The 27,160-nt window shown below is 50.9% G+C and overlaps 3 protein-coding genes across 7 annotated transcripts in view; 2 read left to right on the forward strand and 1 right to left on the reverse strand.

Moving 5' to 3' along the window:
• RHBDF1 (rhomboid 5 homolog 1) overlaps positions 1-23,158 on the forward strand; it is a 37,205-nt gene extending 14,047 nt beyond the window's left edge. Inside the window, exons 2-19 of one of the 4 annotated variants that reach the window (XM_057406549.1) lie at positions 1,896-2,037; positions 4,192-4,322; positions 6,765-6,869; positions 9,667-9,880; positions 11,639-11,845; positions 12,552-12,674; positions 12,834-12,994; positions 15,226-15,477; positions 16,232-16,343; positions 17,205-17,279; positions 17,842-18,003; positions 18,111-18,211; positions 18,942-19,005; positions 19,458-19,552; positions 20,531-20,606; positions 21,086-21,186; positions 21,448-21,601; positions 22,401-23,158. In XM_057406549.1, coding sequence (XP_057262532.1) covers positions 1,918-2,037; positions 4,192-4,322; positions 6,765-6,869; positions 9,667-9,880; positions 11,639-11,845; positions 12,552-12,674; positions 12,834-12,994; positions 15,226-15,477; positions 16,232-16,343; positions 17,205-17,279; positions 17,842-18,003; positions 18,111-18,211; positions 18,942-19,005; positions 19,458-19,552; positions 20,531-20,606; positions 21,086-21,186; positions 21,448-21,601; positions 22,401-22,820 — 2,673 coding nt within the window. In that variant the 5' untranslated portion in view covers positions 1,896-1,917 and the 3' untranslated portion in view covers positions 22,821-23,158. Of the gene's footprint in view, positions 1-1,895; positions 2,038-4,191; positions 4,323-6,764; positions 6,870-8,280; positions 9,303-9,666; positions 9,881-11,638; positions 11,846-12,551; positions 12,675-12,833; positions 12,995-15,225; positions 15,478-16,231; positions 16,344-17,204; positions 17,280-17,841; positions 18,004-18,110; positions 18,212-18,941; positions 19,006-19,457; positions 19,553-20,530; positions 20,607-21,085; positions 21,187-21,447; positions 21,602-22,400 lie in introns of those variants that run through there. The other 3 variants (XM_057406550.1, XM_057406551.1, XM_057406552.1) reach the window with 3 other exon arrangements.
• SNRNP25 (small nuclear ribonucleoprotein U11/U12 subunit 25) lies at positions 1,315-26,420 on the reverse strand. Of its 2 annotated transcripts, none has more exons than XM_057406575.1 (6): positions 26,286-26,420; positions 26,098-26,188; positions 25,915-26,020; positions 25,760-25,834; positions 24,748-24,810; positions 1,315-1,325 (listed from the first exon to the last, which is right to left on the reverse strand). In XM_057406575.1, exons 1-5 carry the CDS (start codon positions 26,397-26,399, stop codon positions 24,756-24,758), a joined length of 441 nt encoding a protein of 146 aa, XP_057262558.1. In that variant the 5' UTR covers positions 26,400-26,420; the 3' UTR covers positions 1,315-1,325; positions 24,748-24,755. The 2 variants fall into 2 exon arrangements, with proteins under 2 accessions (XP_057262558.1, XP_057262557.1); XM_057406574.1 differs by lacking the exon at positions 1,315-1,325 and adding an exon at positions 23,286-23,476.
• Positions 26,421-27,023, forward strand: POLR3K (RNA polymerase III subunit K). The gene is made up of 3 exons (XM_057406577.1): positions 26,421-26,550; positions 26,627-26,714; positions 26,792-27,023. Exons 1-3 carry the CDS (start codon positions 26,440-26,442, stop codon positions 26,917-26,919), a joined length of 327 nt encoding a protein of 108 aa, XP_057262560.1. The 5' UTR covers positions 26,421-26,439; the 3' UTR covers positions 26,920-27,023.
• The last annotated feature ends 137 nt before the right edge of the window (positions 27,024-27,160 follow it).

Below are 27,160 nucleotides of genomic sequence, written 5' to 3' on the forward strand. Positions count from 1 at the left end.
CTGCAACATACGGCACTGCATCTGTGCACACAGGACCGTGCTGCATGAACGAAAGGCATGTCTGTACAGGCTGGATCATGAATTCCCAGACTTTTGGGGGCCTGTGGTATTTGCTGAAACCCAACCTTCATCCACCTACAGCTGAGTCCTCCCTTTTTGTCGTTCTGGCTCAGCTGAGCGCAGTGCTCCTGGCAGCCAGCCTGGCTTGTGTGACTGAGCTAGCAGCTGGTGTTCAGCTCCTTTTAGCTGAGATTCTCTCCTCTTAACCCATAGGAGAATACCAGTAGGTCTGTTGACCTATTTCCCCTGCACTGTGTATCTTCTGTGGTGGTAAGCTTCACCTTTTGCGCGGCTCCCTTTCCAGAGCAGCTGCAGGGAGCTGTGGGAATAGGGTGGAAACGCCACGAAAGACCGTGTGTATTTCAGGGAACTCGTGCCTAATTTAGGTTGGGAGGGACCTGTGTAAGTTGCTTGGCTCACTTGCTGTACAAGGCGGAGGTAGTTCAGGCTGCTCAGGGCAGTTGAGTTTAGTTGAGTGCCGAACGTCCCCAGGGATGGAGATCCCCCTGCCTCCAGTTCTGTCCTAGGACTTGACCACTCTCAAGGAGGAATCCTTGTCTATTAAAATCATTGTGCATTTAAAATAAATTGACTGTGTTAACATTATAAAAATGCTGAGTTTAATGCAAACAGAAAGCTTTTCTTATGCTGTCTTTGAAATCGTATGTGCCTGCTAAGTTAACTGCATGCTTATTCCATCTGTCCACCAGGGTGGGGGAAGAGGCTGGGACTCTTGATCTCTTTTTATTGTCCCCTGTGAGATCTGTGGCCTACGACAACAGAGGGAGGGAGCTGGGGGGTGGGGGTGGGGAGGTGGGGGAATTGGATGAATTGTTCCATTCAGCACACATTCTGTCCACTACTAGCTTACTGTTGTGTGTGTGCTAGCAGAAGAATAAATATGGGCTGGTAGAATAACTTAAGGTTGGAAGGTACCTGTGGCAGTATCTGAGCTGATCTCCTTCCAATGCCATCTATTTTCTTAATTGTTTCTCTGAGGTGCACAGTAAAATAGTTGCTCTGCAAGCCTGAAAGTGGCATGGTGCCTGTCCCGCTTCGTGCAACCTAAACAGCAGGAGGAAGCGGCAGTACAGTAGAGTGGGCAAGACAACAGCGAGTCATTCTGGTTGCTTTGGCATTTTGGTTACACAGCGGTTTTTACTTAAATACTGTATCATTATTATTTATGTATGAAAACCACTCGTAGTTCAGGATGAGTGCCAGTTCTCTAATGTTTGTGCTATACTTGCATTGCTCTGTGCACTCTTGTGTTTCTAGAAAATTACTATTTTTTTAAAAGAGATTAGAACCAGCAAAGAGAAATGGCCACTTGCTAATTGCTAAGTAGTAGATAGGAGAGTGTGGTGCTTGGCTTTGGGTGGGCAGTGGCGCCTGTGTGAGTCACAAGCTGTTTTTAGAGGGAGGTCAGTGGCTCTTGGTACTGCAGTTACTTAGCTGGTTGGACTGCATCCAGATCTTATTAAGATTTAATTCATGACTGGTCCTTAAGGAATCCGGATCTCACAGTAGTCTCAGCAAAAATCTTAATGGGACGTGACTCTCAGGCTTGTGACTGCAGTCTCTGGCACCTGGCGCAGGGTCCTGCAGGCTTCAGAAATGTGCTGTGTCCTCCAAGTGCCTGGTCCTGGCTGACCAGCGTGGGCACAAGCTGTGACGCTTGAACCCTCATGAGGCACTTTGGGAGGTCATCCAACGTGGGGCTTGGGTCCCGTCACTTGCAGCCTGGAGGAGCACGCTCTGCTCGACCCTGCTGGCACTACTGTGTTAGGGATGAGCCTGGTTCCCTCCTGACTGTGATTTCTTCCCTCTCCTAGGCCTGAGGACAAACGTGGGACAATGTCGGAGACGCGACATGACAGCACAAGCAGTTTACAGCGGAAGAAGCCACCATGGTTGAAACTAGACATCCCAGTGCCGGTGCCTGTGTCGGTACCAGAAGAGCCGCAGCCTGTGCAGGTACAGGAGCTGGGGGCAGAAGGGAGGGTCTGTGAAGCTGTGGGTGGGTTGCAGAGCCCCACTGCACTGAAAGCATGCCTGTGCCTGTAGTGTCCAGCAGTCCCAGCTGAGAGAAATGCAGTGTGATGGCAGGTCACAAGACCACCATGGCAGAGCCATTGAGTAAATTCATGATCGGTAATTAACTCCCCCTTAAAGGAGATGTGGGAGGGATGAGGGTGGGTGGCTGATGCACTCAGATCAGTGGACGTGACTGTTTGGATGTGAGGACTGTGAAAAGTGTCCTGGCTGAGGGATGTGGGAGTGAAGTATTCAAACAAGCATTTCTTAAGGGGACTGGAGGAGTGAAGGGCTCCCTAGACAAACACAAGGGTCTAGAAGTGCTGGAGTTTATACTGAAATGAGCAGGGAATGAATCTGACTTATGAATAGCCAAGACAATGACAGGCTGTTGTCAGTAACAGCAGAGAAAGAACAGTTACTGGCAACTCAAAGCTGTTACCAGCATGAGGAACAGAAGAAAATAATCTGGAATGAGAGATAAGTAAAATTGAAGGATGGTGAAGTAGAGATGGGGCAATAGGTTAATAGGAACTGTGCAAAAAACATCTGTATTTGTGCTGGGTATAGGAAGAATAACAGAAATTTCTGCTACAAGGTGGCAAAAGCTCTCACTGGTGAGACCTGGTGGGATGACTGCTGGCTCTTCATGTGACCTTACTGCAGGAACAGAGATTGCCTGCATTGAAGGCAGAGCCAGAGTATTCTTCCTGCCCAGTTCCATGGCTGTGCCTGGGTTCAGTTGCTTATGGGAATGTTATGGTTTAGCCATCAGAGAAATGGAGGGTGAGACAGCTGGAGGGGGAGTTGAGGACAAGCTGATCTTAAGAGAGAGCTTATGTTGCACTTGGAATGGCAAAGACTGGCCTCTTTGCCATTCGTTGATTGAGGGACTAAAACAGACTTCAGTTATCTGAGGGATTCTGGCAGATAAATCTTGGTTCTGGTCTTACCTGGGAAGGAAAGTGATCAGGATTCAGTCTGCAGGATTGGAAGTGGAATACAGGGTTTTAACAGTGCAGGTTGAAACTTTCCAAATAATTTATTTAAGGCTTTGATGGATGCTCTCTTACCTGAAATCCCTGGAGAGATACTCTGTACTTAGGATGGAAGCTGGTGGAGTTGATGTTCTCTGGAGCTCCAGTGTGCCCAGCACAGGCTGTCAGGATAAGAGTGCATAGTGGGCTCCTTTGACTTATAACCTGAGTATCTATGCATTGTTTCACATAAAACTTAACAGAACATGTTAAGATTAGTGGGAATTATTAACTTTCTGGGCCAGAGGGGATAGAGTAGCAAGTAGTCTTGAGGCAGACTGACCAGAAAAGCAGTTGATCAGAGCTTCACTTGCCAGAGGGGCAGTCTGCTTGGCCTGCATTTTACAAATGGGAAATGATGTCTCTGCCAAGCTGATGAAAAATTAGCCCAGAACAGCCCTGGGGAGTCAGGAGGCAGTTGTATGAGCTGAGAGCAGTCTGGTGAGTTGTGTCATATTTGGTAGGTGACATCACTCAAGACATGCCAGGAGCTTTTAGACCGGAGTGTGTCCAGACAATTAGGTTATGAACAAAGCTGATGTGACTTTCCCAGCTTGCTTAGGCTGCACCAGGCAGTAGCTACAGCACACAACCACTCACAGCTCTCGCAGGCTTTTAGTGCAGATCCAGAGTAATTTATGAAGGAAATCTCAGTTACTGTGCTTCTCTCCACCTTGTGGGGTGGTCTAGGAGTGTGTGATTGGTTTCCTTCTGGCTCGAAAACAGCCAGGAGCATATGTTGCAGGCGCTCATGTAATACATCCCATCTACAAATGTACATCAGTTGATGGTCCAGGCTAGAGCTGCTCTGAACTGAGACCCACTGCAGCACACAGGTGCTGTGTCCTTGATGCTAACTGTTCTGTTCTGCAGAGCCATTCCTGGCTAATATGAACATAGTCCTTATTATCCTAGTTTTGCTGCCCAACTGCATGCACCCGGCTTGTGTCTGGGGTGTTGGGCGGCTGTTGAATTGCTAACTAGATGTTGCACAAGCTGTCTGGCCTTGTAGAGCATCATTCTGAGAACACTGACCCCCTCCTACTTTCCTGTGCAGCCCACAAGACGCCAGGCCTTTCTGCGAAGTGTGAGCATGCCAGCTGACAACACACGCATACCCTCCCTACCCAACGAGGTGAGGAGACCGGTGCTACAACGGCAGACCTCGATTACCCAGACCATCAAGAGGTGAGAAACTGAATTCCTGGAGCCTGCTTTAGAAGATTCTGTCCTTTACTTGTGGACTTATGGTCCTCTGCTTTCCGCATGGTCTGGCACTTCAGAGGCGTATCACAGCAGAATTAGGTTGTCTCTCTTGTTATCTATCATGAGGTTGCAGAAGAGGATAGGTGCAAATAGGTCCCCAGTACATAAGCCATGGGTGCTATATAGCCTGTGTTTAGTAAGTAAGGAGATAAGTTCTGGGAGGAAGATTGTAGTGATCAGGACAGTGTCGCTTAGAGACAAATTTTGTCTGTCCCTATTCCCCAGGGAGCTGGCTGTTTTTTAGTAGCAGGATACCTTAGGCCGTGATGTTTAGCTAAGACTGTATGAAGTAGTGAGCTGGCCTTGCTTTGTATCTGAGAGCATATGATTGCTGGGGGAAACAGAAGCCCATCCTAAGCAGTCCATGACTCTCAGCAGCTTGGATCCTAGCATTAGTTCATTGATGGTCCTTGAGGTGGTTATGGGGGGTGACGGAGAGTAGAGAGAAGCTGTCTGGGTCCTATGCCCCACACCTTTACAGAGGGTTATCATTTGTCCCCAAGATCCAGGACTCTCTGAAACTCAGCCCCAGAGCTGATGCTCCATCCCCCCCAGTGGCAAAGGCTTATCCCAGTTTATTCAAAGGGAGTGGCTCTCTCAGCTGCTCTCCTGAGATGCCTGGCTTGTTTCTCTGGCAGTGTTAGACCTGCCTGGATCCCAGGAGCATCCCTGGAGCTCCACAGGTCAGGGGCACTTCAGTCAGCTAGGCTTCGCCCACTTACAGAGAAGCAACTTTTCAGCTATGGGAAAGACTTACCTCCCACACAGTGTTTCCCTTTGCCTCAGACATTCCCCAGCTGTCTTGATAGTGAAGCTCTCCCACAGCAGCTCTCTGTGATCCTGCTTCTTGTGAGGTTGGGAGGACTGAGCCATGAAGCAGTATCTGCTGACCTTGTCCCACTCCTTGCCAGGGCAACTGGGCAAGAGCATATCAAGGGTGAGGGGATATTCTGGGGGGGTGCTGGAAAGGTCCTAACAAGAAGGATTGTGTGGCAGGGCCAGGGTAACCTTCTTCCCCAGAGGTCCTCACAACAACAGTTTTTGTGTAGGGTGGAGAGGTTGGGGAACTGCAAACCACTTTGGTGCTGGGAGAACAAATTTTCTCCCAGTGCTACTATACTATAAGACAGATGAGGCATATGGAGCTACAGTGAGTAAAGGAGGAGTGCTGGACGGTGGTGGTGAAGCTCCAACTAAGGGAGATGCTAATGTCTTGCCTAGCACTGGGGCAGCAGGCAGACGTGCGGCTGTTGCACCAACAGACCCTGTGACATCCTGGGAGTCTCCTGCTCAGAGTATGTATGTGGTGGTGTCACTGCTGTTTTGCAGTGCTGATTGTTTCATCTGCTGTTGTGCAGCATGGGGGAGAGCCAGTGCTCTTCCTCCTGGAGGACTCAGTTTGTGAGCAGTGTCTACAGAGTGCTGTAGGATGTGGGTAGGAGAGCAGGTGCAGCAGTGGGAAAGACTTTCCAAGGGGCAGAACTGCAGGAGATGCACACATGACATAACATTAGCAATAAAAGCATGAAAGAAGTGAATCAGAAACAGGGATAGGGATCTGGAAAGTACCAAGGGAAGGCCTAAAAGCATGTGCTCTGTTTAGCAGAGGTAGGGCTGCAGTGGGGAATTGCAGACCATGCATCTGTAGAAGTATCCTGGAGATCTGTTTTCTGAGTCCAGTGAAGCTGACTGCTAGGTTTTCTGCTTAACACAGCCCTTGGGATGTGAAACTTTTCTGGCAGCAGGACTCCACACCATCTTGTTCCCTGGGGCTTGGAGGATACATTAGGGAGCCTAAGGTCAAGTCTTACAAATGATGTGGGAGTTATTCATGTGTCTGAGTATAGGCAGCTAACACTACTTCCAGTCTCCTGGGGTATCTAAGATGTCCATGCAAGGCAGCAGACAGATGTGAGACAGGTGCACCCAGCAAGATCCTGTCAGGGTCAACCCAAATGGGCCCAGGGCACTTCCTGTGGCAGCAGAAACCTGTATCTGAGCAGATACAAAAGTGTCCAAAGCCAACCAGTGGGATCTGTAGCTGGGCTTCTGTGCAGAAGGCAGATCATAGAGATCTAGGGGTTGAGGTAGGTTGCAGTATCCCTGGTATCTTCAAGAGCAATGGAAGGCGTACGTCAGAGGTGCAGATGCACCAAAAGGATTCAGCAGCCTCCTGGGTTCAAAGGTGCTGTTGTGTGGCTTGAGTTTGGTTGTTTCTCTGAGGTGATGCTCTCAGGTGGAAGCCGCTGCCATGTACTGCTGTGGATGGGGCTATGGAAGAAGATGGGGAAGTGTTGGATGCAGGTGGCTGCTCCCCTGCACAGCCCTACAAGTTCCCTCCCTTCAGCTGTCTTTTCTTTGCAGCAGACAGGTACGGTTTCAGAGGAGTCAGACCCTGCCTGCTCAGGGGCACCGGGTGGGCAGGAGTTCCCTGAGAAAGCGGCAGTCCCTGCCCCGATCGTTTTTCAGGTACTGGTAGCACTGAGTGTGAAACCCACCCCTGCATGTGTGTGCAAGGGCTGTTGTGACCTGCACAGATCCTGTCTGTTGCTGGGACTGTGCTGCCTTCCCAGGGCTGGCCAGGAGGCCTGCAAACAGACCGGAGTGAGAAAGTTCATGTGCGCTTCTAACAAAAACCAGTTGTCACTCCTACTAAATATGTAGGCAGCTGTCAATAAGTAGCATGGACTAACAAGCTGTCCACCTGCCAGCCTCACTCCCTCCTGCCTTTCCTAACAAGCTGTCAACCTCCTGGTGTTCACCACAGCTGGAATATCTCCCCAGGGCAGCCACAGCTCAGCCTGCCTTTGCTAGCATCAATGCAACATGTGGTGTATGCATATGTTGGCCCTAAAGCCTCCTTGGGGCAGAAGGGGAAGCAGCACTGAACAGATGCTAGTTATGTTGGTCCAGACGGGGCTCAGAAGCTGGGAATGGAATATAACATCCACTCATTCATTGTTGACAGCATGGCTTGTTCTAATCTAAATATGACTGTCTTTTTTCTGAGGTGGAGGTCTTCGTTTAGCTAGCACCAAGGAGATGAGCCACTCCAGGAGGCACAATGGCCCATCAACCACCACCCCAAGACTGGAGCTTAGTAGACTTTTAAATGAGACAGGAAATGTGACTTTGTGCATGGTGAGGACTATACCTAGAGTGGACTGGCCCAGGAGTCCATTCCTGTCCCACCTTCCTCACTCTGGCACTGTGTCCACCTTTGACAACTGCTTATTGGTTTTAGGCGTTAAAAGCTAGTTTGCTCAGTGCAATAGAAGAGCAAGAGCTGACCTCTGATGCTGGTTCATTCCTTGTTACAGTGCATAGGATGTGATGGGGCTCCCCAGCTGGACATAGGCATTCAGTATCTTCCCAGATACCCTAAATCATAGTCAGCTCTCCTGGCCTATCTTGACTATGATCAGAGAGTAGTACAGCTCTTTACTCTGGCCCAGTGGTGTCTATGCAGCTCAGGAGTGGTCCTTGCAGTACAAAACGGCTGTGGTAGTGCTTGTCCTTGCAGACTAGCAGGAGCACAGTTTCAGAGGACTTTGAGGCTCTACTGTTGGTAAAATGGGCCATTCATCAAGATGCTCATACGGCACAAATGACCCTCCAACTTTTCCCATTGAGGAGCGGCCTCATGTATGGACTTGTTACCCAAGGTCACCTTCTTGATGAAATACCAGTTACAGCTGTGTATGAGAAGCCCTCTGAGTTGTAAGACTGTTTTGTGGTGTGTGTTGTGCTGTGTCTGCATGGCCAGAGCACATCACCTCTGTGCTGTAGGCTTGGTTTGGGTCTGTCAGGCCAGGTGCTGACCCTTCTGCTCCAGACAGAGAGAGATTGCTCTGATGAGATGTGGGTCTGTGGAAGCAGAGCAGTACTCTGAGACATGCCTGTAGCTCTGTCTCTGAGGTCTGGCCCCTCTGGACTTGCTGGAGGCATTTGAAGACAGTTGGGTTAATGAGGTCAGGTGAGATGCAGCAATTGCTCAGGTAACCTCACGCCAGCCAAAGAATCTGTTCTGGATCCTCTGGAGAGGCTGAGGGCAATGTATGCTGGTTTGCATCTGGAGATTTTAGCTGGAAAGGCTGTGGATTTCAAATTCACATCTTTTTACATGGTGGCAGGAGATCTTCACCTGTTGGTTGATGGTTTTTGCTTGGTGTTGTACAAAACACGGGAATACTTCCCTGTCTGTAGTGCAGTGACTCAGTTCCCCTGTGTGTGACCTAATTCTAGATTTAATGCAGCCTTTATTCCAGTGTATCTTTTCATAATCCCTTTGTGATCTGGGAGGTCTTGCTTCTCAGCAGCTGGAAATCCTGCTCCTGAGCAGGGGTTCTGAGGCCAGGGCATGGGATTTGGCTTGAAAGGACTTTCAGGTTTTGGCACCTGGGGCAGACAACTGTAGGCTGACGCAGCTTGTCATCTTCGGAGGAAAGATTAATCACAGTGGGAAAACGCTGGCAGGGCTATGATGATCTTTGTAGGTGTAGGGTATCAGCTGCCCTGCAGTATTTGAAGTAGGTTGTTAGTCTGACTTATTTGCTCCCTCTCTGCCTTCCTTGGGATTTTGCTTCTGATCAACTGCTCTTCTGTCACAGCTGCCACTTGGCAGCAAACGTACCTCAAGGCTGCAACCTTGTGCTCCTGCCTCTGCAACCAGCAGCTTAGAGCTGTGTGTGTTTGCCTTAGCAGAGATCAGGACCAGAGCAAACACTTGTTACCTTTGAGGAGGATAGAAATCCTGCAGCATGAGATGGAGAAGTTGGGAGTATCCTGCGAGTGGGGGGGAGGCTGGGAGAGAACAGTGAATTCTGGTGGCTCTTGGGAGAAGCTCCAGAGCCATGGAACAGTACAATCCCACAATGGGGATGTAGAGCTGCCCTGGAGATGGTAAGTGTTTTCAATAGATGGGTTTTAAAATGTCACCAAGCTCTTTTCTGAGTTTCTGTTCCATCTTTTTCTTTCTTTTTAGAAAAAATAAGAACAAACTGTTCTTTCCACACAGCAAATCTCCCCTGTCATTTATTTTCTGTCTTAAGAGACAGAATGCTGTTAATGGTTCAACATTTCTGGCCAGCATCTGTCAGGTTGCTAAAACCAGCTGAGGACAGGCTGTGAGATGCTCATGGGGAAGAATTCTGTGTGTCTTTAAATTGGGCTGGGCTGGAAGAGACCACCAAGGCTTTGGACTTCTCATGTGCATAGTCCAAGCAAACATAATGCTCCTTTGCACTTGTATGCTGGCATCTTTCAGAGGCACAGCGGACTGGTTTGGGGTGAGCAAAGACAGTGACGCTACTCAGAAATGGCAGAGAAAGAGCCTCCGCCACTGCAGTCTGCGGTATGGGAAGCTGAAACCTCAGGTCATCCGAGAAATGGACTTGCCCAGTCAGGACAATATTTCTCTAACAAGCACAGAGACTCCTCCTCCACTGTATGTTGGACCCTGCCAGCTGGGCATGCAAAAGGTGAGTAATCTGGGACAGATTCAAGGCCATCAGGAGTTCTCTGCACAATGTCTTTACCACTTTGGCAGCTGTGACCTATCTGCGGGCTTAGTTCTGCCTCAACATGTCTGGGCTCTGTGCTCAGACACTTCTCAAGTCTCAGATATAGCTTGGCAGTCTCCTTCCTTCTCTCTGGTCTCGTTGGCTGAGGTCCCTCAGCTGTTTTGGTGGTAGGCTTAGAGCAGTGTTTGTCATGGTGTGAACTATGGTGGGGATTAGATGTGTGCAGCATGTCCAAGAGCGTTCAGCTGGGGGGTTTTGCTGCCATTTTGCAAGGGCAAAATTCTGTTGTACACAGATTGGCCAGTACCCTGGACTCAAATATACAGTAACAGACCTGGTGTCACTCAGGACAATTGCCTAGTGGATCCTTGACCCAAGCAGAATGCAGGCAGAAGCACACCTACTGTCCTCTTATATATCTGGCTGTTTCAAGAATTTGGAGGGTGTCTTTTGTATTAACAGTACTACAGCTCTGCTTACAGGTCCTCAGAAATGGTGTTGAGTGCCTGCAGATGGCATCTCCTAATTCCCTCCTCCCTACCTTCAAGTGTGACCCCAGGGAACAAGACCCAGTCAAGCACATCCAGTGACAAGCACTACAGAACTAACCCACAATATCCCTCTGCTCCATTCAGTGATAGTAACCCATGTGGTTGGTTACTGTGCATTAGTGAGCAGCACTGCAACCTGGGCAAGTAGGGAAACAGATTTCAAAGCAGGTTAGTCTGTGACCTGAAGCCTGGCTGTGTCACTGAAGCAGAGCATTTTGTGCATCTTTCAATCAAATTTCACCTTGTTGTGCTCTTCCCTGATTTCTTACTGACTAGTAAGAGTGTCTTGCAGTTAGTCTTTGGTCATAGGAGACTCAGAAATACTGTTGGGCTCTACTTGGGCTACATGAAATCAGAGCGTGGTATCAGTAGGTGTAAGCCCATAAAGCTTCATGTTGAGTGTTCAACTGCAGGTTAAAAAAAAGCTTGTAAAACGTTAGGATAAAGCATAGGAGTCTTACAGAAACCACAGCTGTGATGATGTAAGGACAGAGGCAAGGTTTGTGGCTGAGGGCAATATTTTCATTAGGTTGGTTTGTATGTTTGGAAGAAGTGAGAGCTTTGGCCTGAAGAGTCCCATAGAAGGGCTTGCAGCTCCTGGAAGGTTGCCTGCTTTTTCCAGCTGTTAGAACTTAATTAATGGAAGCAGATGTAAATATACAGTTAAGCTTCAACAGGATACTGTTTAAGTCCTGGGCTGTCCTGTATCAGAAAGGAAACTAGCTGGAGAAAGAGCGTTGCTGTTTCCAGGGATTTCTCAAACTCCTGTTCAGACAGCACATTCTCTGATTGTGGAGCTCACTGGCACAGGAGATGAGTAGAACCAAGAGCTCAGGAAGGGCTGAAGGAGGTTTGGAGTCCCCTGTAAGCACCGGGAACATTCCGGGTGAAAATAAGAAAAAGAAAAAAAAAAAGGTGGGGAGAAGGGAGGGCAGGGCGAGAGGTTTGAGGACTTAGGTTTGAGGCGTACAACTAGGGCTTAGCTTGCAACAGGTTATGCCGTATCTCCCTATCGTGGAATCTTGTTGGTCTGTCCAGCCTGGTTCTTGGTCAGTCCTGGGAACCAGGTCACTGTCATGGTCTCAAGACATTTGCTTGGAGGGAGGAGGGCTTGGTAGGGAGGGGTTTGGGTGTGAATGGACTGATGGGCTGCTTTTCTCTGCAGATCATAGACCCCTTGGCCCGCGGCCGAGCTTTTCGCATGGCTGACGACAATGATGGCTTCAGCATCCCGCACACACCGATCACACCTGGCGCCACATCGCTCTGCTCCTTCACCAGCTCCCGCTCAGGGTTCAACCGCCTTCCACGGCGGCGGAAACGGGAATCTGTCGCTAAAATGAGTTTCCGCGCAGCTGCAGCTTTGGTGAAGGTACTGTCTGTGGGGGCAGGCACCAGGCACCGGTCTGGTGGCAGGATGGGGCTCAGTCCTGAGAGAAGGAGAGAGGGAAGGAGCTTCTGAGTGGAGAGGATGGGAGAGCAGTGGTGGAAGGGAAGAAACTAAGCCTTCTCTTGTTCTGTTTCAGCCATGTGCCTAGGAGGCAGAATTTGCAAAAAGTAGGGATGATAGCTAGGTTTTGGTACAGGTCTTGTTTTCCCTTTATTGGCCTGAAGGCTTTGATTCCCACAGCCAGCAGCCTTAGAGCGTTCCATCAGGTCCAGTTCAGCCTGCCTGGACCTCTTGGCAGTCCATCTGCAGCTGGTCAGTGGTCATGAAATATCAGAAGTACCTGGGGCTGTTACTATGCAAATCTCTTCATCCTGCTATGTGTCGGCTTTCCTGGGACCTTTTTGCTGTGCCTAGTGCCACCTGTCAATTTGGTTTGGTCAACATTGTACAATCGTGGTAGAGGAGCATGTTGCAAGTCTCACCACATAGGAGATGGGCCCTGTGGATTGATAAGTAGGGTAACACCTGTGAGTCTCACCAGGAAGGTGTTGCGCATCAGCAGGTCTGCTGTGCTCCACACACAAGTGTGAACCAGCTCAACGCCTGGGCTCCCTGTGGGGTGATCCTGCATGTGCCTGGGGTTCAGGTTTCTCAGCGGCTTGATGCAGTTTTCTTCCTGTGACTGCAGGGGCGCTCAGTGAAGGACAGCACCCTGAGGAGAGCTCAGCGGCGCAGCTTCACCCCAGCAAGTTTCCTGGAGGAGGACACGGTGGATTTTCCAGATGAGCTCGACACTTCTTTCTTTGCTCGGGTGAGGGGCAGGGCTCCGGTGTGGTACTGGCAGCAGAGGCGGTGCAGGACTCGAGGTCCGGCAGGACTGCGTTGTGGAGAACAGCACTGCTTTGTGCCAGGGCTGGTGTCTTAATGTGATGCTGGCTTCTTCTGATGGGACTTCTGTTTCTCTGCCCAGGAAGGAGTCCTTCATGAGGAGCTCTCTACTTACCCAGATGAAGTGTTTGAGTCACCATCAGAAGCTGCAATCAAAGATGCAGAGGTGAAACCTCAGGATCAGACGGACCTCACAGGAGGGGCCTTGGACAAAAATGAGCTTGAAAGAAGCCACTTGCTACTGTGAGTATCCACCTGGAAGCTGCTAAAACCACCCACATGAGGTGGCCAACCTGTTCAGAGTGGAATAGTCAGAGAGGAAGCCAGTATCCAAGTACTGTGGTTCAGTGCAGAGCGCAGAGCAGTGCAATAATGGGTTTTCTTTAAGGCCAGTTCAAGACCTCCTGCCCCAGCTACCCGTGCATGTGAAAGGTGACTCTGAGGCCACCTCTGCTGTCTCTCCAGCAACTTCCAGCCTCACGTGATGTGTTTCAGAGACTGTATCATGCCTTGAAGAAGCAAAAGACACTCTTATTCAGCTCTGAGGATGCTGGGGGCCCAGCCTTTGGCTATGGAGAATGTAGCAAAGACAAGAAGGCTGTTGCCATTGCCACAGTCACCAGGAGCTGTTGTCTTGCTCCAAGGAGTGGTGTGAAGCATTGCTGAGTGTCGAGCTGGGCTACATTCCTCACTTGAAATGAGAGAAAGGTGTGGCACTGATGCTGAGAGCCCTACAAATATGTGGGTGGTACTGTACCATATGCCTAGATTTTTTCCACCTGAGTAACTGGTACTGAGTAATTGCCTGTGTTGTTTCCGAGTCAGCTCTAGCTTAGCTGGCAGCTCACCCCAGCAGAGAGCTCTGCTGGGTGTGAACTTGGAGCAGACAGGGAGGTCCTTGTTGTGGTTCTGCTGTTCACAGCCCATCTTGCTGTGTTGGCGCTTTCCCTTCAAGTGTTTCCAAGAATTTGACTCAGTCTTAACATAAGTGGAAGTGGCAAAAGGTGGGAGTTTGTTGTCACTCCTGTGAGATGGTCTCAGTCTTCTTATCTCCATTTGGATCTCCTTAAATGGTTTTATTTACTGAGGAAAATGCATTTCTTTCACACTGCAGGGAACTATTACCAGAGTCGTAGTCAGATGTCCTTTTAGGTGGCTGGGTGTTTATTTTGGCATACGCAGATAGCCGAGCACTGAAAATATTAGGAACCATCATGTCTGTAACACAGAAATCACTTGAACTCCTGGGGCAAGTGCAGGCTGCAGTGAAATCTATGCTTTCTGTTGAAGAAGGGCTTCCCAAAGGGAAGCTGGGACTTTCAGCTTTATAAAAATGCATCTTCTGCAAGGTGCAACCTTGAAAATAGCTGAAGTTTCACAGCGGTGTTTTTGGCTGAGGAGGTTCACATTCTCCCTCATGCTGTTACTTGTCCATACTTCATGATCTCTCCGAGATGCTGATCTTCTAGAACAAAGTCTGTCAGCTGGATTGTCTGACCAATTCTGAAAACCATTATCTTTGTGCAGAGGGGGTTGTTTAGAAAGCCAGAGAAGGTAAATTAGACTAGAGTGCATATGAGGGACATACCTGCCATATTGCTAGGCAGTGAGCAAGGGTGAAATGGTAGGTAGGGATTTTTTCGTCAGGGTCTGAATGCTGCAGACCTGACCTCCAGACTGCTGTTAAAGAGCAAATAAACACAGAAACATCTGAATATGACGAGACTTCCAAAGCGGGTACTGTTCACCAACAGCTTATGCAACGTTCATCACATACCGTTTTGGTAAAAAGCCTTCCTTTAGACAGTGCTGCTTGGGATTTTTAGTGTGTTGTTGAAGCCTGGTTTTGTTGTTCTCTTGCACTTACTGGTGCAAGTAAAGGGAAGAATGGGAGGCAGATTGTGAGAGGTAACTGGCACGGATTGCAGTACATGACAGTGTCACTTTCTTGGTCAGGGAAGCTGCTTGGATTCCTGCTCTTCTTGTCTGATTTGGTGTGCATGGGGGTTTGACTTAACAGCTCAGTCACAGTAAAGTGCTTTAAGAGTAGGGATTTCCAATGCTGGGCTAAAGTATACTTCCATTTCCTAGCAGAGGGCAGAGTAAGAGGAATGAAGCAGAGGAAGAAATAGATGTGCCTGAGGCTGCAGATGTGCCCAGATGCAGCCTCCCCATTTTAGCCTGTTGCTGAAACAGTTCTTTAAAGCCTTGAGAGCTCCTCACTGGTGGGGCTTAGTGTGGCACAGCTGCCTTACACACCTTCAGTGTGCAGTCCTGCACTTTCATCAACTGACACTGGGTAACCCTTTGAAATACAGCTTCTACTCCATGGCACCTTGTCTGCCATTAGCTGCTGCTCAGCTCAGCCGTGGTGGGAAAGACAGGGTCTGCTGCCACCAAAGACCAGGGAAGGGCTGGTCCCCATTACTGTGCCATGCAGAAGGAAACCACTGCTATCCCGCTTTTTATTTCAGCCCACTGGAGCGAGGCTGGAGGAAGCAGAAGGATGGGGCCCTGGCACAGCCCAAGGTCCGCTTGCGGCAGGAGGTGGTGAGTGTCAGCCCACAGAAGCGTGGCCAGCGCATAGCTGTCCCTGTCAGGAAGCTCTTTGCCAAGGAGAAGAGGCCGTATGGCCTGGGCATGGTTGGGAAGCTGACGAACCGCACGTACCGCAAACGCATCGACAGCTATGTCAAGCGGCAGATCGAGGACATGGATGATCACAGGTGAGAGCTGCAGTCATAGACTTGGTCCCAACAAAACCAGTAATTGATTGGGATAGTAATTGATTTGGACTAGTAATTGGGGTTGCGATTGTTGTACTGTAAGCGCATCGACACCTATGTGAAGCAGCAGATCGAGGACATGGATGATCACAGGTGAGACCTGCAGTCATAGACTTAGTCCCAGCAAAACGAGTAATTGATTGCTGTTGTCCCCTGGTGACATAGGCCACTGCCTCAGGGTGGTTGGGTGAAACTGCTGCTAAGACCTCCCCAGTCTGTATCCATTGACGTACAGTGCATGTTAGTCCCAGTGCATCACCATGCACTGGGAGCTCACCCTGCTCCTCACATTGTGTTAGGTGTCTGTATCTCTGCTACCTGGAGGGCCTGCAGATCTCTGTCCCACCATCACTGTGCTGCGATGAACAGGAAGGCTCTGAATCTCTACCTCTGATCATTCCCCTAAAGTCATTAATTCAGACACACAACACACTTTGGCATCAGGCTTATATGTTCTCATGGATGTTTTCTTGGAAAAAGGTGGTTTGCCCAGTGCAATGGGGGAGTTGGAGTAAAGAGGGTCTGTGCCAGCAAGACCTTATGTCATTGTCTCCAATCCTGTGCACCCCGGCTATGTACCTTAGATTCTGTCAAGGTTCCTAGGAAAAAACAGCAGCTTTTCTCCTGTGTTCTGTGAGTAGGTGTAATGTGCCTGGGTTTCTGCCTCTGATCTTTTCCCTTTTCCTTCATCCAGGCCTTTCTTCACTTACTGGGTCACCTTTGTGCATTCACTCATTACCATCCTTGCTGTGTGCATCTACGGCATTGCCCCTGTGGGGTTCTCGCAACATGAAACTGTTGATTCAGTAAGTAAATCCCCCTGATTTGCCAGGAGTGTGATTGTGTTGTAGTCTGCAGCATATTGGCTACTTGTCTAATGGCTTTGACAGTTGAATGCTGGGTATCCATGCTTGGGGGCTGCCTGCAGCATCTCTGTGAGCCCCCATGCAGCCTTGTACCTCCTGCAGCCGCATTGCTCTGACCTCAAATTATAACTGGCACAAATCATGGTGGACTCTTTGCAGGCTCTAGTTGTGTCTGCACTGGGAGCCCTTTCAAACTACCCGTTCCCCTCCTGGTGACCAGAAGGATGTCCATAGCAGGGAAATATTTCAAACCTAAGTTTTTGCAAAAGTTGCAGGATTTTGCTTCTGCCAGGAGAAAAACTGACCTGTCTGACTTTGAGAGCTGATCTTGAAGCTGTTTGTAGCCTTCCCACTGTTGTTAAGGTCTCTGAGGTACATATCTCTACAGCTATGTCCTCACTCCATGCAGGGGATGCCCTGGGGAACTTCTCACCTAAGTATCTGACAGCTTTCAGAGCACTGACACCAGCACCTGGGGCTGTGCTGCCAACAAATGCTGCTTAGGCTTCTGAGCTGTGAAGCTTTTTGCAGGCTCTCAAGCTACCCCCAGGTCTCCAGGCCCAGGGATTTCTTGAAGTAGCCAGAGATAGACATTTTAAATGAAATCTTGATGAAGATGCTCGTGCCTTGATGGGGGTTTATCAGTGATCCTGCAAAAGACCAGTTTGAGAGAACCATGCACCCAGTCCGTGGCCGTGGGGATTTCTGTTCATCCTGGGTGCTGTTTCCACCAGCCCCGGCTGCCTGCCCTGCTCCCCTGTGTGCAGGAGTTCATGGGGCTCTCACTTTCTCTCCTTGCAGGTCTTACGAAACAGAGGGGTTTATGAAAATGTCAAATACGTTCAGCAGGAAAACTTCTGGATTGGCCCCAGCTCAGTGAGTGCCATTGCCTGGAACTGCTGGTGGGCTGATGGGGAACTGCATGCTGCAGCCGTGCCACTCCAGGGGCTGGAGCTTGATGCTTGCTAGTTGAACCTTCCATAGAGCCTGCTGTCATTGACAGGGTGCAGGTGGTGCTTTTGGCACCAACCATCTGAAGAATGGGTTACCTGGAGATTGGGCCTTGGCACTCCTGCTTTGTACCCTGTTCCTGCAAAGCCAAGCATGGGCTAGAGAAAATGCAGGAGTTGTATGGGGTGTGCCAGCTTTCTGACACCATTCCCCCTGGGAATGGCTGTTGTGTCCCAGTTTCCCTGCCCAGCCACAGTACTGGCCTTTCCAAGGTCATGGACAAGGAAAGCCCTGAACTTTTGTTCTGGGTTTGACTTCTTCAACGTGAATACTGAGAGTATGCCTGAAGTTGGGCTTCATCATGTAGGGCTTGTCCCTGGTCCCTTGAGTCCTGATAGGGGTACACCTTGCAGTTCCCCCAGCCTGCTTTATCCCAGCCAATCATTGCCTGCCCCATGGCTTAGCTGAGTGTTTCCATCTCTGCCAGGAGGCCCTGATCCACCTCGGGGCCAAGTTCTCACCGTGCATGAGGCAGGACCAGCAAGTGCACAGCTTCATCAGTGCCAAGCGGGAGAAGGAGAAGCACTCTGCTTGCTGTGTGCGGAACGACAAGTCAGGCTGTGTGCAGACCTCAGAGGAGGAGTGCTCGGTGAGTGTGATGGCCCTTTCGTGTTAACCCTGCTGGCTCAGGGCCACTTCTGTTGATGCTTCTCCCACCCTGGGCTATATGGTGACAACTCTCCTCTTTTCCTGCAGTCCACGCTGGCCGTGTGGGTGAAGTGGCCCCATCACCCCAGCACACCGATGTTGGCAGGAAACAAGAGGCAGTTTGGGTCTGTTTGTCATCAGGACCCCAGGTAGGTCCTGCTTAGCCCAGCTGCCATCCTGTGGGGACAAGGTTGCTGTGACAGTACAGTAAGAGGCAGGAAGTCCCACACCAGTTGATTGCTGGATGGGGTAGCAGCTGCTCTGGAGACCAGGGGACAGGTCAGTGATGTCCCTGCTTGTCCCAACAGCTTCAGGGGGAGGCCAAGACAGAGCATGATATTTCTGCTCACCCCTAATCTCCATTGTTGCTGGCTGCTGGCCTGCACAGTGTCCTGTTGTGAGCTGTGGGTGCCTTTCTCATCCCTCTGCCCCTCCTCACCTGCTCCCCACACAAGCTTCCTTCTTGGGGTACAGCAGTCACTTTCCCAGCACACTTCTGCCCCAGAGCCCTGCCGGGTGCCATGGCACACCTTTGTCCTTGGCCACCATGGGCTGATGTAGAGCTGAGACCTTCTGAATGCCCCCCCTTTGGGGTTGTGTCCACCTGGGAAGAAGCTAGTTCATTCTGGGCAGCTGCGTACTCTCAGATAGCTGCCTTTGTGCTGTGGAGCCATGATCTCTGCTCGCTAGAAGGAGGCTGCAGCTTTGATCAACACAGCCTTGGCTGATCTGATGTAGCATATCACCAGCCCCTTGCCAGGGACAGAGGGGAGCTGTGGGACCACAGCCTGGGTGCAAGGACAGTGTGGTGGTTCCTGGGGGCATCTGGTGCTGGGGAGAGTTATTTCTCAGGCTGATCTCAGCTTTGTGTTGCTGCAGGGTGTGTGAGCAGCCAGCCTCGATGGAGCCACATGAGTGGCCAGATGACATCACCAAATGGCCGGTGAGCATCGCTGGTGGCACAGAGCCTGTTTGGGCAGCTGGAATATGGCATTTGCATCCCACTGTGCAGAGCCACAGCTGTGTTGGTGGAAGGGCAGGGTCTCTGGTGCAGCCTCCTGCTTGTTGTTGCAGACACCAGATCAGGGCAGCCATTGCTTTGTCTAGCCAAGGCTTAAAGCCCTCTAACAGCTAAAGTTCCTCTGTGCCAGCTAAAGTGCTGGGCCCTGGCAGGGTAACAGGATGATGGAGACCAACTCAGCCTCGGGGCTGTTTTTTGTCGTTGACAGAGATGAGGTGTTGATTGTGGCTTGGGCAGATGGACTGTCAGGCACTATCCTGCTGTCACAGGGAGGCCTTGGGAACGCTGGCTTCTTCCCAAGGGGCTATGTTGACTTTACCCAGGCAGCAAGCAAAGCCATGGCTGCCTGACTGCAGCCTGTTGTCATTTTGCAGATCTGCACGAAAAACAGTGCTGGGAATTACACCAACCACCTTCACATGGACTGTGTGATTACAGGCCGGCCCTGCTGCATTGGGACCAAAGGAAGGTAATGAGTTTTACCTGTACGGAGAGGAGCTGAGTGTTGGGGTGAGACACCACGGGCCCTTTCCAGTTTGTAGGTGCAGCCATTTGTCCTCCTTGGCCTTCCCACACACAGCCCAGAACCCTGTTAGGAAGGGGAGTTGCACAGAGAGCCATAACAGGTCTCCCAGATGGAGAGGTGCTCTCGGATGAGCAGGGATAACAGCCAGACTGAGTCTTCAGTGCAGTAGTGTATCTCACTAAACTGATCCTTGCAGTCTGGAGGGACTCACATCCCAAGGGATTAAATACTTCTGCTGGGGAGTTCTGTGCTTTTTCTTGGGAATGGCCAGCTTGGTTCCAGTAGGCTACATTGGCTGCAGTGTGGAGTCCCTGAGCACTCAAGGAGATGCCGGGGAGGTGGTTTGCCAGGGAGGAAGATGCTGTGCTTCCTTGCATTGCTTCTCAGCTTAACTAGTTACCCTGTGCTTTGGCCTGGCTTTTCCTGCTAGGATGAAAAATCAGTGCTGCTGCAAGAAGTTTCTCTCTCCGTGAAAGTCATGACCAGGACACCCTTGGCCTAGCTCCCCCTTTCATGTGTCAGTTATGGAGGCACAAGATTCCCCCAGCCCCAGAGACACAGCTTCCCTGAGCTCTAGTGGCTCTTTCTCAGCTGAAGATAGTTCAGCTTTAGGACCTGTTTTAGAGCCCCTGTATGCAGGGCATTAGTCTGTGAAGGTCACTCAGGCTTGCCTGTGAGAGAGAAGCAAGAGGGGTCAGTGGGGAGTAGCACTGGCCTCAGATTGGGAGTGTGTTTGTTAGTACATCTGCTGCAGAGACACTACAGCACATCACGGGCAGCTGAAGGCATCCGTTCTTGTAGGCAGACGTGGGCTGAGACAACAGGGAGTGGGTCATCTGGGAGGGCACAGGATGGCCTGTTGTACCTTCCATGTGTGTGATTTTTGGTTTTCCTTATTTTGATTACTTGTGCCTCCTACAGGTGTGAAATAACCTCCCGGGAATATTGTGAATTTATGCGGGGCTATTTCCATGAAGAGGCAACACTCTGCTCTCAGGTAAGTGAAGAGCTGGGGGGCTGTATGGCTGCCTTTTCCCCTCCTGTTCCCCTTAGTGGCTTGGCAAGGTTTAGGGGCAGTTGTGCTGCAGTGTGACTGGGAGTCCTGTGTCCTGTCCCACTTGGAGTCTGGGGGAAGTTGATGATCCAGACTGTAGTGGCAGAGCTGGCTGCCACTACAGCCAGCTGTCTCTCACTGAAGACCAGTTTAGGACTTGGACTGAAGCAGTGGCAGAATTGAACCTTCTTGCTGCATTGGTGAGCAAGTGCAGTGTCTCAGTTGTGCATGTGTTGGAGTGAAGAATGGGGGCATAAAGCTGCCAAAGGGAATGGGTCATGTGTAACTTGATGTTGGAGACACGGACTGGGACTTGATACAGCAGTGGGAAGAGAGCCTTTTCAGAACTCACTGCAGTCTCTGCAGTAGGCTTTGTAAAGAGTCATGCTGGCTGGCTCTTCACAACCACACTTCTGCCCTAGGTGCACTGCATGGATGATGTCTGTGGACTCCTCCCTTTCCTAAATCCAGAGGTCCCTGACCAGTTCTACCGCCTCTGGCTCTCACTTTTCCTCCATGCTGGGTAAGCACATGTGTAGAACTTGAATTATCTGGGTGAGGGAGCCCTGAACACTGGGATTGCTATGAGGCTTGTTGTGGTAGTCCCTTCCTTGGGAGACAGAGGGGTTGCTGAGCTGCTGTCCCTGCTGAGGTTTACCATGCTGTGTTTGCTGGGAGGGGTATTAGTGGTGTGGGTGAGGCCAGACCAGGCTTAGCAAAGAACACAAGCACAGGGGTGACTTCAGTGTCTGCTGCTTCAGCTCCTGTACTCTGAACTTGGCAGGATCCTGCACTGTCTGGTTTCAGTCTGTTTCCAAATGACGATCCTGCGGGACCTAGAGAAGCTGGCAGGATGGCATCGCATCTCTATCATCTACCTTCTCAGTGGCATCACTGGGAACCTTGCCAGTGCAATATTTCTACCCTACAGAGCAGAGGTGGGTCTCCTGCAGACTAGGGTCCTGGTAACTTACCATGAACACAAGTCTTCCGTACATGCCTGTGCACCTCTGCCAGAGGCAGAGACACCAGAGCTGGACTCAGTCTCTGCAGCACATGCATTGTACATCTAGCTGCTGAACAGTAACACCCCCAGAGTACCTGGGCTTTCCAAGTGACTGGCCCAGTCTGACCACAGTAAGAAGGCTGCCTCTCGTAATGAGTGAGGGGTTTGTCCAACCACAGTGTAAGAGGGGGCCCTGACAGGCTGGGAACTGAGAGCTGTAGCTAGTGCCAGAGCCCCTCCACGTGTGAGTGGCAGGCAGGAGAGGGGAAAGGAGCAGAGTTCACCTTTCCCACAGACTGTCTAGGACTGTCCCTGTCCACATGCCACAGCTGGAAAAGTCTGATTTGACTCTCTGTCTTCAGAAGGCTGTGTGGCAGAACCTGGAGAACTGTCTTCCAGGTACTTCCCATAAGGAAAAGTGTGTGGTGGGAGTCAAGAGATTGCCCTCAAGGGCTTATCCCTTCTGGTGACTTGAACCAGATCTGTCCTCCTTCAATAGAAAGTCTGTTCTGGTGATTGCTGGCCTCACACTTACCTTGATCCTAAATAAAACCTGGCTCCTTTATAACAGGTTCAGGGAGTAAGAATGAAGTTGCAGACTGCAGCATCTCTTTCCCCAGCAACTCTGAGCAAGGACCTGAATGACTAGTAACTGTAATGCCTGGGGCTGGCTGCAGAAGCCAGGCAGATGGCATGTGCCTGATATTACCTGTAATGCTCTTCTTCTGCAGGTTGGCCCTGCAGGATCCCAGTTTGGGATTCTGGCCTGTCTCTTTGTGGAGCTCTTCCAGAGTTGGCAAATCCTGGCACGCCCATGGAGGGCCTTCTTCAAGCTGCTGGCTGTGGTGCTCTTTCTTTTTGCATTTGGCCTTCTGCCTTGGATTGATAATTTTGCTCACATTTCAGGATTTATCAGTGGTTTCTTCCTCTCCTTTGCCTTCCTGCCCTACATTAGCTTTGGAAAGTTTGATTTATATAGGAAGCGATGCCAAATTATAATTTTCCAGCTCATCTTCATTGCACTCTTCTCAGGACTCGTGATTCTGTTCTATTTCTACCCCATCAAGTGCGAGTGGTGCGAGTTTCTCACCTGTATACCATTCACAGACAAATTCTGCGAGAAATACGACCTGGATGCACAGCTCCACTGAAAGGCAAAGGCTGGCTTCTCGAGCAGGCACTGGAGATAGATGTCTTTGCGTTTGCTGTGCCAGTTCCATGTGGACAAAGCCTCTAATCCAATGACACTTCTAACCCTGCCCGTGGTTAATTTAAACTGTCTCCTTAGCACTTGGCAGGCATGTTTTTGCCTTATCTCAGAAGAATCTGAAAACGGAACGTTTGTGCCTTGTTCAATTGTATTGAACCTTTTCTGCTGCCATTATTTTTATTACACTAGTTTCAATACTACATTTTTAACCAGAGTTGTTTACTACTGCTGAGGTGGTGATTAAATGGTAAGGTAGCGTTTTAGCTACTGTTAATTGTTCTGCATAGTCTGTGGCTATGTTTGTTACTTTATCTCAGCTGTGCTGTTTCATGTACCACTAGAATCAATCCTTTCTAGCATCTGACAGACCTGCAGCTGGAAATAAGAGCCTCAAAAGCCTCAGAAAAAAAAAAGAGAGCCTCTTTAATCACTGCAAGTGCATTCCACTTAGAGCTCAGAAACAGACATTTCAAACAGCAACTGCAAAAAATGTCCATTTCAACTGGAATTTGTTTCTCTTTGACGTTACCACCTTCTCCTCCAGGACAGCGTCGGATCCTCACTCTGCTCTTGGTAGGGCTGGATTCTCTGTGTGCTCTGTTAAGAAACAATATATTTGGCAGTGACAATAGTTACTGCATGCTGGGCTCTCTTATCACCACACCTCCATTGGGGTGGATCAGCCAGTGCCATAGGTCACTGCTGGTCACAGGCACCAGGGGCAGATGGCTTCTGTTACAGCACACGTTTTACTACACTGGATGCATTTAAGAAGAAAAAAAGGTTACTGTGGTCACAAAGCAACAGTTTCTAATGCAGCTACCTGGAGCCACAAAACAAAACCCCGAGCTTTTGGAAAAGCTGCTCTTGCCACTACTCAGCCACTGTGCCTGTTATTTTCAGATGCGGAGAGGAAGCAGAGATGATTTTAAAATAACTAAGCTGGAGTCTTGGCCACATCTTGTGTTTGTGTGCACAACTTTATAAAAATAGCAGCATAATAGCAGAATCATGTCTATATAGATTACAAACAGGTGAATATACATGCTGCTAGTGCTTCCTGTTGAATGCATCAGTTGCACAGAAATATCAGGACCAGAAGTCTCATGGTGTGTCCTGTCTTCTGAGAACAATTACTTGGTTGAACTCTGGTTTGTAGAAACCAGAAATAGAGAAACTGGATCTGTAAGCTGACATCCCTCTTCCTAATTCCTTATTGTAATTGAGAAAAATGGCTCAAGATACACTCACAATGGAACAGCAAAGAACGCGCTCTGTTTGCTTGCTGCATTTGCTTATGTGTACCCACGGGACATTTCTGTTAGTTACAGGTGCACTCGGAGCAGGGTGGGAGAACAGCCATGTGGGTATGAGAGCCTGAGGCACACAAAAGGACCCAAATGACCTGAGTGATGGCAATTGCCTACAGCAATGTAGGGATGAGTTAGCACCCAGCCACGTTCCTGACAGTGATTTACAGACATTCAAGAAGGCTAAAATTAACGCCTTGGAAGCAGTCAAACCAGCAAAAGAACACTGCATTTAATCAGTCTCAGGACATGGCTAGAGAAGATTCAGAGTCTAAACATAAAGTAGGGGTAGAGATACATCACTGTCAAGATACTGCTGCTGCTGCATGTTAACTGAAGTAGCTGAATTGTCATTCTCTGGCCAGAGAAAAATATGCACAACACAACCAGGATATGGAAACAGACCATAGAGTGCAAGCGTAACCCAGACACATGCCTTCAGTAATGCCCTGCTGTGTAGCAGAGAGCAGCAGCACTGGCTGCTCTGAGCTGGAACACTAAGGCCTGGGGAAGAGACAGATGAAGAAGTGGTAGCTCTAATGGATGTTCAGGACTTACCTGACAGGTTACTTTCGAAGCTTCTTTATGAAGCTGACCTCATCCCGGTTTCTGATGCCATACCTGAAGGACAGTTATGCTGTTACGTGCCAGTTAACCAGGAACTGCAACCTTTGAACACCTATAGCCTCCTCTTTCCCAGGGCAAGATGGACTCTTAACATGCTTGCTATGCTCTAATGCAGGACAATTTCTTATTTGTGTATGTAGAACACGCTGCCAGCACTAAGGATCTTATTATCTGCCTTTCTAACTGCAACAACCCCTTAAATCTATTGCCCATGGCTCAGTCTTTTAAGGAAAGCTTTTAGTAGGGCTGTCTTGCTAAATTTTTAATACTTCAGACAAGCTTGTCCTGCTGGTCTGCACACAGGCTGGCATACCCAGCACTGCTGTATGCAACTGCTAGAGTGCTCAGAAGCACCTCCTGCCTCCTTGCCCTGAGAATGGAAACATGGGAGTTATTTGTAAGTGTTGTTAGTAGATCCTCTCTGTGGCTGAGCAAGTCCAGACCCCAACACTCTTTGCCTGGCATTCTTCTCTCTTCCTCCCTACCTCAGCAGCTCTGCCTAGCCCTCTGTGAGGGTGATGGGAGCACTGGCCCAAGTTGTCCAGGGTTCCTTCCATTCCTGGTCCCCTCCACAATACAATGTGACCTGACCCCATGCTCTGCTGAGTAGCTGCTCCCCAAGTGCTCCCAGTTTCCTTGGGAGTTGAACTAATGTGCTTTGTGCACAGGACACCATCCCTGGCCTTCTCTGTGTTCTACTCTTAAGTACCTTGGTGTGATTTGAATTGGAGGTGCACACTTTGCACAGGAGGGCTGTGACTGAGGAACTGCCTGAGGCCTTCCTGTCCTGCAGGTGGTCTGCCAGGGCAGGGCCTGTCCCACCTGTGTGTGCAGTGCTGGTCCTGTTCAAGTGCAGGAGCTACCAGAGCCAGGCACAAAGTCCCAGTGTTGCGTGTGCTCCAGCGCGGCCCCTCCAGCCCCCAGAAGAGATTGTATTACTCACTCTCGCAGCTTCTTTCTATCATCTGCCAGCTTCTCTCCGCCGTAGGTTAAGTGGTACGTCCTCCATATGTACTTCCTAGGGCAAAACCGCTTAGGCCGTGGGGGAGTGCTGCCGACGGGTGCGTGCGTGCAGCCGGAGCCCCCCGCCCCGCTCACCAGCTGAGGTGCTGCACGCCTCCCTGCCGTGCCTGCCGCAGCTGGACGTGCCGCCGCAGCGCCTTCTTCAGGTCCAGCACCGAGGCGTTCTGCACCACCACCACGGCTGCGGAGGGCGAAGAGCCCCGTCAGCGCCCGGCCCGCGGCCCCTGCCCGCTCCCGCCCCCCGGCCCCGGGACGCACGCACGGTCTCGCCGTCCGCTTTGCAGACGCGCACGGTCATGGCCTGCCCGTACTCCAGCGCCACCTGCGAGCCGATCTCCTCCGCCGTCACCTGCGAGCGGGCAGGCCGCGGCCGGCGAGTGAGGCGGGCCTGAGCCCCGCCACCGCTACCCCGGCCTCCGCCCGGCCCCCGGCGGCGCCGGCCCTACCTGCGGCGGGAGGTCACAGAGCAGCGGGTCCCGCACCAGGCGCGCAAGCGCCTCCTGGAAGAGCTCCAGCACCTCTGCGTGCGCCAGCTCCTCCTCGGGCTCCGCCGCCGCCATCGTCGCGCCGGAAGGGGCGGTCGGCGCCGCGGAACCGGCGATGCTGCTCTTCTGCCCGGCCTGCGGCAACGTGCTGGTGGCCGAAGAGGGGCCGCGCTGCCACCGCTTCGCCTGCACCACCTGCCCCTACGTGCGCAACGTCACGAGGAAGGTGCCGGGCGGGCAGGGCGCGGGGCAGGGGGGGCGGGCGCGGGGCCGGACCCGGACTGACCGGCGGCGTCCCGCAGGTGACGAGCAGGAAGTACCCGCGGCTCAAGGAGGTGGACGACGTGCTGGGCGGCGCCGCGGCCTGGGAGAACGTGGACTCCACCGCAGGTAGGGACGGGACGGGACGGGAGCGAGGGCGGTGAAGGAGTGGGCCTCACCTCACGGCGCCGCGCCTCGTCCCGCAGAGCCGTGCCCCAAGTGCGAGCACCCCCGCGCCTACTTCATGCAGATCCAGACGCGCTCGGCCGACGAGCCCATGACCACCTTCTACAAGTGCTGCAACGCGCAGTGCGGGCACCGGTGGCGGGACTGAGGGCCCCGCTCCGCTCCCGCCTCAGGGCTGAGGGAAGAGGCGCGGCACAGGCCCGATGGGATTTGGGGAGAAAAAGGGGGAGTCTGCGGCAATAAACATGTCACTGGGTGTAAGGAACTGTGTGCTGTGGTTGCTTTAAAACTGTCCTCGGTAAAGCTGACACACTGCTGAAAGCAGCAAGGGGAGGGGTGCAGGGCTCTTGCCTCGCACAGCACAGCGGCTGCTAAAAACAGATGATAAA

The sequence above is a fragment of the Pezoporus wallicus genome, unplaced genomic scaffold (genome assembly GCF_028554395.1).
Source record: "Pezoporus wallicus isolate ANWC-B61680 ecotype Strahan unplaced genomic scaffold, APGP_CSIRO_Pwel_v1 contig_6155, whole genome shotgun sequence".
NCBI lineage: Eukaryota > Metazoa > Chordata > Aves > Psittaciformes > Psittacidae > Pezoporus > Pezoporus wallicus.

Coding starts and splice junctions, on each gene's coding strand:
- SNRNP25 (XM_057406575.1), bottom strand. CDS start 26,399: ATGGCGGCGGCGGAGCCCGAGGAGGAGCTGGCGCACGCAGAGGTGCTG. Junction 26,021..26,097: donor AGCGGACGGCGAGACCGTGC/GTGCGTCCCGGG, acceptor CGCCCTCCGCAG/CCGTGGTGGTGGTGCAGAAC. Junction 24,811..25,759: donor GATAGAAAGAAGCTGCGAGA/GTGAGTAATACA, acceptor ACTGTCCTTCAG/GTATGGCATCAGAAACCGGG.
- POLR3K (XM_057406577.1), top strand. CDS start 26,440: ATGCTGCTCTTCTGCCCGGCCTGCGGCAACGTGCTGGTGGCCGAAGAG. Junction 26,551..26,626: donor TGCGCAACGTCACGAGGAAG/GTGCCGGGCGGG, acceptor GGCGTCCCGCAG/GTGACGAGCAGGAAGTACCC. Junction 26,715..26,791: donor GAACGTGGACTCCACCGCAG/GTAGGGACGGGA, acceptor CTCGTCCCGCAG/AGCCGTGCCCCAAGTGCGAG.